Source organism: Cervus elaphus, chromosome 33, assembly GCF_910594005.1.
Source record: "Cervus elaphus chromosome 33, mCerEla1.1, whole genome shotgun sequence".
Taxonomy (NCBI): Eukaryota; Metazoa; Chordata; class Mammalia; order Artiodactyla; family Cervidae; genus Cervus; species Cervus elaphus.
Window position 1 is genome coordinate 26,030,789 of NC_057847.1, and position 13,851 is coordinate 26,044,639.

General features: G+C 34.0%; 1 protein-coding gene across 1 annotated transcript in view; it reads left to right on the forward strand.

Moving 5' to 3' along the window:
* The window catches only part of OLA1 (Obg like ATPase 1), a 157,624-nt gene that overhangs the window by 142,149 nt on the left and 1,624 nt on the right, over positions 1-13,851 (forward strand). The window contains exons 8-10 of the mRNA XM_043894255.1: positions 8,536-8,676; positions 9,364-9,460; positions 11,498-11,620. Coding sequence (XP_043750190.1) covers positions 8,536-8,676; positions 9,364-9,460; positions 11,498-11,620 — 361 coding nt within the window. The remainder of the gene's footprint in view (positions 1-8,535; positions 8,677-9,363; positions 9,461-11,497; positions 11,621-13,851) is intronic.

The window sequence follows — 13,851 nt, forward strand, 5'->3', positions numbered from 1 at the left end:
TTTTTTTTTTTTTTTTTTTAAGATGGTTTTTCTACCGAAAATACCATTTAAGCAAAAATTTGAAGTGCTTTCAGATTTCAGCACTTGTATTCACTTTCTGGCATATGGCATAGAATTTGCAGTCTTAAAAGGATCACTTAATCATTGAACTTTAGAGTTGTTGAAAACAACAGAACTCTTTCTGCTGATGAACTCTGATGCAAAAATCCAACATGGCAGAATGATGCAGCTCTGGTTGAAATGCAAAAGTGGAGAGTTTCAAACCTCCCTCTTGTTCCTCTCTTTCACTTTCCACGGTTTCTCCTCTTAGCACCTTGAGAGTTCCTGTAGGGAACCCAGAACTGTTTGAGAACTACTCAGCATTTTGCAGGTGGGTAAACTAAAGCTCAGAAAACTTAAATACTACCCATAGTCCCTCAGCTAATTATTATCAAAACACTTTCCACTTTGTTATCCATTCAGAAAATGTTTGAACATTCACTATTTGCCAGTGCTGTGCTAGTAGAGTTCTGTAGATATATCAGGGAACAAAGACAAGTGCCTGACCTCACAACATTTTTATTATACTGGGAAGAGATAAACCCCCCAAATAAGCAATTTATAATATAGGATGGAGTGTGGTAATAACATCTATCTATATAAACACTCAGGAAAGCTCTACAGTAGCAGCTATTCTAAAAAATAAATTAGAGTTAGACCATTTAAGAGGAGCTGCATTCGTATATTCAAATGAAGAGAACCCTAAAATGTGGTCATAGTCAGTATCAGGATGCTACAAATAATGAAGACAATCCCAACATGTAATAGTTAAACCCAGGGTAGCTTGTCTCCAGGTTTGGTTAATTCAGTGTTCCTGTGATAGTTTTAAGAACAAGGGTTTTTCTCATCTTTCCTTACATCCATTCTTTTGGTCAAAGTATAGCTGTTAGAATTCTAGAGGTAAAATCTAGACATAGTGTCCAGCAGAGACACTCTTCTTTACCCTTTTTAAGAGCTAAAGGAGCCTTTCAGAATCTTCTTGAAGCCTGTAGCAAGCTTCCTCTCATGCCCTATTGACCGGAACTGGTTCACATGGCAACTCTCAGTCAAGTTGCCAGCTGGAGAATGGGATTACTATGATTTACTCAAAGTAATTAGGATTCATCCTTATGTTTTCTCCTGTTTATTCATTGAAACATTTGTATGTGTGTGTGTGTACACAAATGTGTATATGTACAAATGCCACTTTTAATACAGTGACTGCAAAAATGAACAGGGTTTTCCAGACAGTGGTTCTGTGAGGTCCCATAAGGAACAATTTATGGTAATATCCCTTTTACTTGATATGAATTCAGATTTCACAGAGTCCTCTCTGCTGGGCTCATTTCTTGTAATTTGAATCTAGATTCCAAAGCTAACTTACAGATGTTTTTCCAGGTATTGAGGCTTACTAGAATAAGAGAGACCTAATTATGTCTTATAAAGAAACTGTTGACCATAGTAATTCTGTCTAAACTAATTATTTTTACGCTGAATCTAAAACTTCTTTGATACTGCAGGGGTGTCAGAGCAAACATTTTCCTTATACTTCCTGAAATTCTAACTTTCTTCTTTTTTGGTTTTGAGCCTGGGAGATGTAAGCAGGAATTTTTCTATTATTCTCACTCCTCTCGTGTCAATGGGATAAGTAGTCAACATCTGCTTAGTTATTAGCTGGTCTGCAGAGTTCTTGCAGACATTTTCATGTGTTCACTTAGAGTGCTTTTATTTTCAAAGTCCTTTAATTCAGTGCTTCTGAAACTTTAGTGTGCATGTGAAATACCTGAGGATCTTATTAAAATGCAGATTCTGAGATTCTTCATTTCTAAAAAGCACCCAGGTGATGCGACCACACTTTGGAGCAGAGTTTAATTGTTGTCCTGCACAGTTCCATCAAGTCAGACAAAAACATTGAAACCTGAAATCAGTTACATAAATCACAGATGGGGATCTCTTTTAGAAGAGGGATTAGATTTCCAGAGACTAATAATTAGATTTGAAGTTTTTGGTATTTCTTCTTTCTACCTCTTTTTTTCCCATTGACTTCCTTAATAACCTTACTCTAGTAACTTTATTCAAACAGAATTTTGAAGGGTTGGGAACTGAATGTTCTAGAGCTAATTATTTGGTCTTGAACAAATATTGTTTATGGGGTATATGTTTGTTTCTTTTAGAATGCTGCAAATGAGCATTAATTTGCAGTGAACATGTTTGGAAAATGGAAAAGGAAAGTGTGATTTTCTTAAAGTCATTATTTGGGACTTCGAACAGTTTTAATAAAAATGAGAGGAAACCTACAAGGAAGAAGACTAGACATAGCTCAGTGTTTATCAGTGCCCCCTGGATTTATGGTATATCTATACTTTGGAAAATTCTTCAAGAGATGGGAATACCAGAACACCTGACCTGCCTTCTGAGAATCTGTATGCAGGTCAGGAAGCAACAGTTAGAACTGGACATGGAACAACAGACTGGTTCCAAATCAGGAAAGGAGTACGTCAAGGCTGTATATTGTCACCCTGCTTATTTAACTTATATGCAGAGTACATCAGTAAGAAATGCTGGACTGGATGAAGAACAAGCTGGAATCAAGATTGCTGGGAGAAATATCAATAACCTCAGATAGGCAGATGATACCACCCTTATGGCAGAAAGCAAAGAACTAACGAGCCTCTTGATGAAAGGAAGGAGGAGAGTAGAAAATTGGCTTAAAACTCAGCATTCAGAAAACTGAGATCATGGCATCTGGTCCCATCAGTTCATGGCGAATAGATGGGGACACAGTGGAAACAGTGACAGACTTTATTTTTCTGGCCTCAAAATCACTGCAGATGGTGACTGCAGCCATGAAATTAAAAGATGCTTGCTCCTTGGAAGAAAAGCTATGACCAACCTAGACAGCTTATTAAAAAGCAGAGACATTACTTTGCCATCAAAGGTCCATCTAGTCAAAGCTATGCTTTTTCCAGTGGTCATGTATGGATGTGAGAGCTGGAGTATAAAGAAAGCTGAGCACCAAAAAGTTGATGCTTTTGAACTGTGGTGTTGGAGAGGACTCTTGAGAGTCCCTTGGACTGCAAGGAGATCCAACCAGTCCATCCTAAAGGAAATCAGTCCTAAATATTCATTGGAAGGACTGATGCTAAAGCTGAAACTCCAATACTTTGGCCACCTGATGTGAAGAACTGACTCATTTGAAAAGACCCTGATGCTGGGAAAGATTGAAGGCAGAAGAAGAGGATGATAGAGGATGAGACGGTTGGATGGTCTCACCGGCTCAATGGTCATGAGTTTGAGTAAACTCTGGGAGTTGGTGATGGACAGGGAGGCCTGGGGTGCTGCAGTCCATGGGGTCGCAAAGAGTCAGACACAACTGAGTGACTGAACTGATACTTTGAACAACATGAGGGGAACTAACTTAGTCAAGGCCACATACTTAACACGGACCGAGTCTTTTTAAGCCACACATCCTCTGATGTGTAAGTTGCATCACTTTCTGAATACTGGCAAGGGCTCTTGTCAGCAGTTAATAGTAAATCAGAAGCAGGATACCAGTGCTATTTTTTCTTTAAGTTAAGACCCAGATTCACATAGAAAACCATGTAAGATATGTATAAGGACCTAACGTTTTCACAAGTAACAATTTTAAAAAGTTTAATCTACTTTGACACTGGAAAGTAGAATAAGCAGATTTGAGAGAGTTCTAATGTTCAACCAAGATATCATAAATGGTATTGTAACTTGGCTTTAGTGCTAAATTGTGCCATCTTTAAAGGATTTTTAGAAAATCAGAATTTGAGTAGCTGGCGATAGTTGAATGGCTGGATGGACATGAAGTGTAGAAAAGAATAAATTAAAATTCATATTAAAGTATATTAGAGAAAAGTATTTCAGGAGTTTAAGTTGCAAAAATTTAGTTTTATGCAGAATATCAAATTGAGATTGCTCTTTTCCATTGTAAAGGTAAGTACCATTTTGTGAAATCAGTCTCAGTTTGGATATGTATATGAAAATAATGTGTCTGTGCACCATATGTTTGAATCAAGTATAAAATCTATTTCTTCTTATGGGTGCTGGTAAAAAAATGTATGAAAGCTGTTTTATTAGGACACAATAAAATGGAGAGTTTAACTTTAGTATGGAAAACTTCCAGTTAAGAGGGTGGACTCAGCCAATACAGGAAGCTCCCTTCTTGTTTCTCGTATATAGAAACATCAGAGGAAATAACCAGGAAAGATAGTATTTTTGATGATGTGATATTTTTAGAACATGGCAGGACTTGAAAGCAAGAAAAGGGATTCTCTAGGTGTCAGAAACAAAGAGGAAAGTCTGACAGTAGAAAGTGAACTCAACAGTGTATGGCCCTCAGGGAAAATCTCTTATGGCTTAGAGGCCTTAGTGTCCATATAGGAATAAGACTCAAGGCACAGGCTACAGATGCCAGAACCGCACACTCGTAAAACCTAGAAAGAGCTGTCCTTTCCACGTCAGACACTAGAAAAATGCACCCCCAGCTCCCACCCCTTCTATAAAAGGGAAGAAACTGTTATTCTCAGGAAACTAGAGACTGGGTCTACTGTCTGCATTACCAATAACCTAGTGCAGAAACTCTAAGCCTCAAAATGATCCAGAGTCCAAAATCCTCCATAGGTCTTTCCCTAGAAGGAAAAAAACCCACAAAACTATGTCACAGATATAGCTCAACAACCCAGGAGTTTGATCACAGATTCTCTTGGAACAAAACAGCTCCTGCCAAATGATCACACATCTAAGAATAACAACACATACACAGGAGCCACCTATTTTGAGAGATTAGAAGATGGCATATGGTCAGGCAGTGTTATACACAAGAAACTAGAAGTAATTAGAGCAGTCTGAAAGAAACCTTCAATTAATCTTTTAAAAATATTGTAGGGAATGAGAATTCATTAAACAGGAATAAAATGTTACCAAAAAAGAACAGGTAGATTTCAGAGACAGACAAATATAATTTTTAGAAATAATATTTGTATCTGGCAGGAGAAATACAAACCATTTAAATTAACCCAAGGAAAATCAAACTATGAAATCTGAAATTTCATGACTGGATAAGAAGGTCAGATTATAAAACCAAAGATAAATTTGAGACATAATCTTTTAGAAATCTAAAGCTAGCTTAATACTAAAGATCTCATTTTGCCAAAGACTCTAACATATCAAAACCTGCCAGTGAATGTCAAAGCATAACCCTTTAGCCTTAAAATTGATTGTCCCTGCTTAGTCCACTTGCTGTGGAATCATTAGCAGGAAGGAAAGTACAACTAATGGCAGCTCTTCTTGCCGTTTGTCGCTCATAAAACTTTGGGGAAATCAGTGTGGCTCTTATTATCAGTAATCTCCAGCTTTGTGCAATGGTCTATTTATATAAATTTATAAAATGAATGTTATGAAAGTCTTTACAGTTTAAATCCTTGGGAGTATACTATCTTTACTGTCTCTTCTCCCTTCCTATAATTTGTTATTCTATGACAATATCGTTATTATTTTGGTTACTATTAGTTTTCTTTAGACATTTGCTAACATTTGTGTATGGAGATTACTGTTCAGTCACTTTGACAGAATGTATCGTACTTGAAATTGTTTTTCTTGTAGTGGTCCTGAGTGCAACTTTGATTTTCCATATCCCTCATGTGCCATAGCTCACATTTTTGACATGAGTTTGGGGTACGGTTTGTAGTAATAGAATAGATAGCTTTCTGCAAAAGGTAACTGGTCCCAATGGGGTTCAAACTTGTGATCTTAGCCTCATTATCACACTTCTGTAACCATCAGACCTAATAGATATATTATATGTATTTTAGTCTATAGTCTTGAAATCAAGTCATATTTTTAATTACTCAAGGTTTATTCCAAATATGTAATTAAAAATCACTTCGGGGCATTTCTCACTTTTGTTTGATAGTAAAAGTAACAAAAGTAAAGCAGACAGCCAAAGAACCTAACTCACTTTTCATCTTCCCTGTGTTTTCTATGACAGGGAAAGTCACAAAAGTGAAGCTTGCAGGCAAAGACCTAACTCACTTTACGGAGAGTGTCACGGTACCTTTTTCTTTTAGTGAGGCTATAGCAGGTCTGATGTCAGTCACTTTAGAGACCTTTAGACCTCAGTGCTCATTTATTGCTAAAATGTACCATCTCTGCTTCTGCATTATGAAGATCATCTGTCAACACTTTGAGATATTCTCCTTTGTTATTAAGCTTGTGATGCTCTACACTGTCAGGTTTTTTGCCAATTATAGTTAAGGTACAATAGTGTATTCACCAGATCAAAGTCTCACATTGGCGGTAGAGGAATGATTTGTAAGTCTTTATTCATCTGAATTGTACAATAGAACACCTGAGGAATGCAAATAATCCCTCTGAGGAATCTGCAGGAAAGGCTGTTAAAATGACAGGGTAAAACTATTGTTATTCTGAATTGATATTTTAGCCAAAGTCATTATTTCTTATCTTGTTGTCTCATAACTGTTCTAGTTTTATTAGCTATGTTGACCATATTTTTGAAACAAAATGTGTATGATATTTTTGTTTTCTTTTGCATGGGCTTGTTTTATTTTACTTTCATTGAATCTATATTTAGTATGTTATTTTTCCTTTTTTTAAAATTACATTTCTGATTTCTGATTCTGGCTTGCATAATGTATATTACTAAACCATCAATGATAAATTTTAAAATACAGTTTTGTTTGAATAGTGTAAGTCTATAAAATAAATTAGACTCTCATAATGTTCTTTCCTTCATAATTTTGGATAAGAAAACAACTGGTTTGGATTTCCTCTTTTAAAGGACATATATTTGATTCCAAAATACATCTTAGGGATTGGTCCATTATTTCTAGGATATGACCAAAAGAAAAAAAAAATATTACGAAGATCAAAAATCACTGATAATTTTTTTTTTTGGCCACACCATGCAGCATGTGGGATCTTACTTCCCCAATCAGGGATTGAACTTATGCCCCCTGCAATGAAAGCATGGAATCTTAACCACTGGACCACCAGGGAGTCCCCCATTGATAAATATTAAATAAATTATAGGTTAGCCTTATATAGGAAACATGTATGAACTGTTGTGTGAGTTTTTCATTCTTTTATCCCATTCTACTCAGTAGTCCATGTTCTTAATTTTCTGATAACTCTGATCCCTGCCATTTTCTTTGATGGTCAGTATTAGGGTTTAGTTCTTGTGTTTCTTATTCACTGTAGTGACATTTACTTTGTTTTTTAAAGGATTTCTGCCTCAATTTTTTACCCTGATAGTTATTAAAGCCTTGGTCTAAATATGGGAGCTAAGTATAAGACTGATATACATTGAACTGTGAAATCTATACCCATTTCCATACTAAGCTCTATCCCAGAATCATAGGCATGTCTGCTGTGATTATCTGAGAGTAAAAAATATTAATAGTAATTGCTGTTAATATTTGTTTATGATATGCCAAACTTTACTTTTCTAGGTTCTTTACCTACAGTATAATATGTACTCTTACTATTTCCATGAATAACGAAACTGTGAAGTTTAGAAAGGTTTAGAAAACTGCCCAAGAGTAAAAAGCTAGCATAGTGGTAGGATCAGAATCTAGTTAATATACTCACTACACCTATATCATTTATGCTGTAACTGCCACTTTGCTAAATTGCTTACAAAATTCTGTAAAGCAATTATCCTTCAATAAAAAAATAAAAGAAAAAAATTACATGCTTGGGAAGAAATCACTCACTAATGATTTTCAATTTGAAATGATTCTAAAAAGAATCAATAATGTCTTTTCAGGTAATACTTGATATCAATTTCCTAACTGATTTGGCTTTCCAAACCCTTTTCTATTAAAGGAATTTATTTCCTCTGTAGTTCTGTTATTCATGATCCTACAAAAGTGAGATTCATAAGAACAATGTATACACGATCAACTAGGTTTGTAAATCTGTATTTTTGGACTTTTGGGGGGATTAGCAAAAATCTCAAAACCAGTGACAACTGTAAGGTCTTGTTAGTCCAAGAAGGAATTGAACCAGGCATATAGATATCTGGGGGGAACAAATTATTTATTTGTCAGAGCTCCTCAAAATTAGCTGATACTTTTAGGTGTGATTCCTATAAATCCAGAACTTTGTGTTTTTTGCTTTTTAAAAATTTACTTTGTAAAGGAAGATAGTAAATCATAACATTGAGATTCTCAAGGTCACAGGTATTAATACTGAATGAATTTAGTATAACTGCAAAAAGTTTTAAATATTTGTATAATAGTTCCTATAGATAATATGTTAAGGTAAAACTAGATTACAGTAAAATATTATGGCGTATACCTGAAGCAGTTGCTGCCTGTTAATGCCTTGACCTTGGAAAGCTATACACAAAAAGATGGCATCATAAAACCGTGCAATTCTTATGAATATGTATGTGCTACTTGATAATAATGAATGTGGTACAGTCATGCATGCACTACAAGATAATGTTGTGCCCTTTTTTGTCTACAGGTTGATAAAAATTAAAGAGTGGGTGGACAAGTATGACCCAGGTGCCTTGGTCATTCCTTTTAGTGGGGCCTTGGAACTCAGGTTGCAAGAATTGAGTGCTGAGGAGAGACAGAAGTATCTGGAAGCGAACATGACACAAAGGTTAATTAGCATTCATTTTCCCTACACTTTATTATCAACTATTTCCTTGCAGTAATTTAATTGCTTGCGCTGATAGAATAATAAATGACAGAGTAATTACCATTATAAAGAGGGAATCTTCTCCTTTCTTTACCATGAGACAGAGTGAAAAGATTTATTTTAAATTAAGTTTTTAACTGTCATCTGTCATCTCCGTACAGTGTTTTAATTATAACATAGGTATTAGTTATGTATATTTTTGAGAAGGAATAATCGCCAAAACTCTTTCGTCATGTTCAGTGGGGGCGGGGAAAGAGTGAATCAGTTGCCTTAATTTTTTCTGAGTAACAGTAATATATTGTTTAAACATTGGATTTCAATCAAATAATTTTGCTTTCATGACCCACGTCTGGGAAATAATTGATATGGGAGAAAAATAACCATAGAATGGGTAGATCAAATTTTTCTTTTTCTATAGTAAACAATTCAAAATGATATATTCAGACTAATATAATTTAAACTAATTTTTGAAGAGATTTTTTAGGAATAGTTATATGCTTTCTGACCTCTTCAAGTGTATTATAAAAGAAAAATGGTCATTTACTAATCTCTGTAACATTTTCTGCTTGAAATGAATATTTTAGGTTCATACTGATCTCTGGCACAATCTACTTATATGTTGAGTGAATTTGTTTCATTTTATTTCAGCGCTTTGCCAAAGATCATTAAGGCTGGGTTTGCAGCACTCCAACTAGAATACTTTTTCACTGCAGGCCCAGATGAAGTGCGTGCATGGACCATCAGGGTAAGATTCATACTTATTCATCAGCTATATCCAGTTCCACACTATTGAATTCAGATTGATATCACTGACTTTGAAGTTTGTCATGGTGGCGGTTAGCTAGTCATTACAGATGAGGTTTTTGTCCAGGATAACTTTAATTATTTGTGAGCTGCTGAACAGTGAAAGTGGAGCGGCATTGATTGAGGCAGGTAACAATTGATTCTGCCTATTACATAGTCTGAATTTCTTCATCCTGTAGAATCTGTCTACCCTCCTCCTGTGGTCAGAGATAAGACGCACCAGTATTGTGCTTGCTTAATCTGTGTGACTGGGTTTGTCTGCAGTGAAATTGATGTTGCTTTTCATTTTGTATTCGCTAAGTTTGTTTGGGTTGCGGGTGGTTCTTTCCTCCTTTGCTTTGCTCGGATTACATTTTCAGCAATAAAAGCAATATGACATCATTATGCTCTTCATAGATACACAGTTGGGCTCAAAGAGCTAAACTCAATGTGTAATAATTCATGCCTTTTAAAATTTGAATTTATAGAAATAGTGTTTATTTTTACAGTGATTTATATTCAGTCTTCTTTAATAATGTGATGCGTATTTTTAAAATATTGATATATAACTGATTGCCACCAGAAAGAATGACTAATTTATTCCCAAAGGACAATAGAAACAGAACTGTAATGGCTGGCTCTTAAATGAAAATACATTGTAATACGGTAGTTACTGTTGAAAAATATTTTGAAACATATGTAATCCGAAATCGTGTTACAGAATCTAAAAATAACATCTGAACTTTCAGAAATATTCAGTATCTTAATCATTCTTTTAGTATGCTTTCTTAGTGTATGGTACATCCTAGTTTTAGGGCTGCTTTCATTCCTGTTTTCACAGACTACATTAATTTATTATTACATTTATTTTGATTTAAGATAGATAGGAACATGAAGTCAGTTCAACATAATATTAAAGGCGTTGTGTGAATGTGAGATTCACTTTTCTTTGATCTCTTCTTTGTTAAAAAAAAATGCTTGATTGACTTATAACTAAGGTCCTTTTATATCGACATACAAATTATGTCAAAGCAATTTGGGTTGGTAAACAAATTGCCAGGGTTTATTTTTACTATATATTTTAAAGCCTTAAAACTTCCAAACTTAAGTATGTGCAGAAGGAAAGATAACATGTTCTGGGCTTGAAAATGTGAAAGCTGGTTTATCTTAAGACTGATTGTAAGTATCCATGATTTAATGTGCTAGGATATTTAGTCAGGTAAGCATCAGTGAGTAGCCATATTAACCCAATACATCTTTTATTGTAAAAACTGTGCTTTGTAGTGTCAGACTCCTTATCACTTTAACATGCTTTATTAAGCAGCCTTTAGGTCACCATTATTTCTCAAATTTCTTTCCATGGTTGTGTGTGTCTGGAATGTATGTCCTTGTAGTTTAACATATGGGGTAATTATAAGACATTTCTCTTCCTATATCAACTTGAATTTTCTCTCATGGTGGTTAGAGGCAGGGTTTACTATGTAAAGTGTTCAAAATTTTATGAGGATTTTAAAATTATTTGCTGAACATAGATTGTATGATTTGTTGGAAATGTCTTAAAAATGTCCCTTTATATATTGATTTTTATATGTTCTTTAGATGAGCTGAAATTTTCAAGGCTTTTTATCTTTTTAAAACCTTTGATAATTCAGCTTGAAAGCTACTTTTAAAATCCTTATTTTTTTTTCCACTGTGAAGAATAGAAAATCAAAATGAAACCTACACCAAACCAGGCCACTGCATCTAAATCGATAAATCTGTGGATGACTGTTAGGAAAAACAAAGCTATGCTTCTTTAACATCTACTGATTTGTCTGTGCTAAATCTGCTGCACAGATAGTGCCCTATATTGAAAATGTTCTAATTGTATATCAGACATCTTAACTGTTATTAAACTAAGTTTAAGTTGAACCCAACTGCAGATAAAAGAAAAGAAACTCTACGCTTTCAATCAGTCATCTTAAATGCAATTATTTTTCCCTGGTCTTCCTTTTCAAAGAAAGGGACGAAGGCTCCTCAAGCTGCAGGAAAGATTCACACAGATTTTGAAAAAGGATTCATTATGGCTGAAGTAATGAAATACGAAGATTTTAAAGAGGAAGGTTCTGAAAATGCAGTCAAGGTAAGGAATTATTTTCTAATTTAATACTTAATAATTTTTGCTAATATGAAGATACTCATGCTTAAAATGAATGATAATGATCTTTTAGATTGTCTCAGCATTAGTGTTAACTATCAACTGTATGTACTATCAACTGAGCCATAGATATTTATATACTTTTAGGCAGTTTTTTAATGTATAAATTGTTAGTAATTTTGTGGTGTTTTTCTAAAACTGAAAAAGAAATTTTAAAGCTGGCTTTAAGTAGTTATCAATAATTTCAGAGAATTTGTTCACTGATGACCAGTGAAAACTTGCACTTACTATACTTGAATATCATAAATAAAAGTAGTGTGTATGCGTATGGATTAATTCAAGGAAAACAATGTAAATTTAGTCAAATGAAACCTGTTTTTGCTGAACTTCACGGTTGTACTTTTTTAAAAAAAAAAAAGATCTCTGAGAGCTTAATTTGCTTTCTCAACACTAGAGGGCAGGTCCAAAATTGTGCTTTATTTTAGCTAATAAGTATAATTTAGTTTGCATCCACTAATAGTGAAGCTATGTTATACAGACATAATGAATGATTTCTTTTAATTTAAACTCTGTTACAGACTTGATTTTGTTTGACTTTATTAGGTTTACTTAGCAAAATCCAGTAGGTGTGTCAAGTCTAATCCATAGACAGGTAGGGAGGTAAACTGACCTTCTAAGCAGGGTTCATTACCTGTAATTTGTTATTTGAGAACTAGTATAGAAGATGTTTTTAAAAATTTTTTAAAGAAGTCTTGTTTATTTCCTAATTTTAAAGAAATGCAAAAAAGTTTATTCTCATTGGTATCATTGGAGAGATCATATGGAAGAGCAGAGTATAATAGAGTTGTTGAAACCCCAGAAGGAGAAGGGGGACATCTTGGTGTAGTTGGTTCAATGTGGAATGAGAGCCATTTTGTTTTTTTAAAAGGAGTGAAGGAAGTTACAGTTTATAACTAAACAAAGTCAGTGACTTCTCAGTGTTGTCATCTGTGTCGATAGATCGATGTGCTAGTTCAGTGTATTAAGATTGAACTTTGTCAAAAATACCAATTAGACTTGAAAAATCTCAGATTATTTTTCAGCATGTTATGTCATGCTGGCATATATATTTTTCATAGACTAAAGGTTAAAACAAGGATATTTTTCTATTACTAGAATTCAGAAATCAGACACTTCTTTTTTATGTTCTCATGGGATAAGCCTGTTTTATCAACCCTTAATAGATGTCTATGATGTAATAAACTTGTAAGTTACATAAATTGTGAATACTTCCTTTAACAATACAGAAATTTTATAATATACAGTAAAAAAAAAAAAATATTGCCTGCTTGTAGAAATGCTTAACACACACACACACAAAATCTTTAACACTAACTAGGAGGTTTTATGCAATAAACTGGAAAAGGTTGACCTCTGGCTTTTCAGCTTAAAAGACCATTAAGTATAATATGCTTTTTTGTTTCGTTTTTTTTTTTTTTTTAATTTCCAAAACTAACATTTCAAAATTTGAACTCCAAATTAAATAAAGCATTTATGAATTTCTTTTATTCAACAAATACTTGCATATTGTCACATAAGTTTTAGGTTTGAGAGCAAGATTGTGTATATGTGTATGTATGTGTATGTATTTCAAACATCAGTGCAGCATAACTAATTTAATGCCAGTGTGTGAACTTATACTGAATAGCTCTGGGTGGGCTTTGTAGTCTACAGGGATATCACATTATTAGCAATCATATCTGCTTAGGCAAAGCTGGCTTCTACAGATGGCTGCTTTCAAGTGCAAATGAACTGGTTAGACGTGTCTTGTTTAATACATACTCAAGATTCACAAATGGGTATTGATTTTTTTTTCCAACCAGTGTTTCTGATAGCAGTGGAAATGGATTAAATGGTCTCTAGAGAATTTAAAGGAACACTGTCACCTTTAATTAGTAGTAAACTTGAGTCATAACAAAGTATATAAACTTAAATTTAATGTCATGTCAATTATGTATTTGATTTAAATTGTCTATATAGTTTTAGAACATTGGACTTTAGATTCTCAAAACAAGTAGCACACGGCCTTCCATACATCACAACTTTGGAAAAATCATACAAGAGTATTGTGTGTGTGTGTGTGTGTGTATGCCTTTTAAAATGTTAGGGTATTATTGACTTTTTAAAAATTAGCTTCATTTTTAAAAGCACTTATTAGGTGATTTTTACATGTGGTC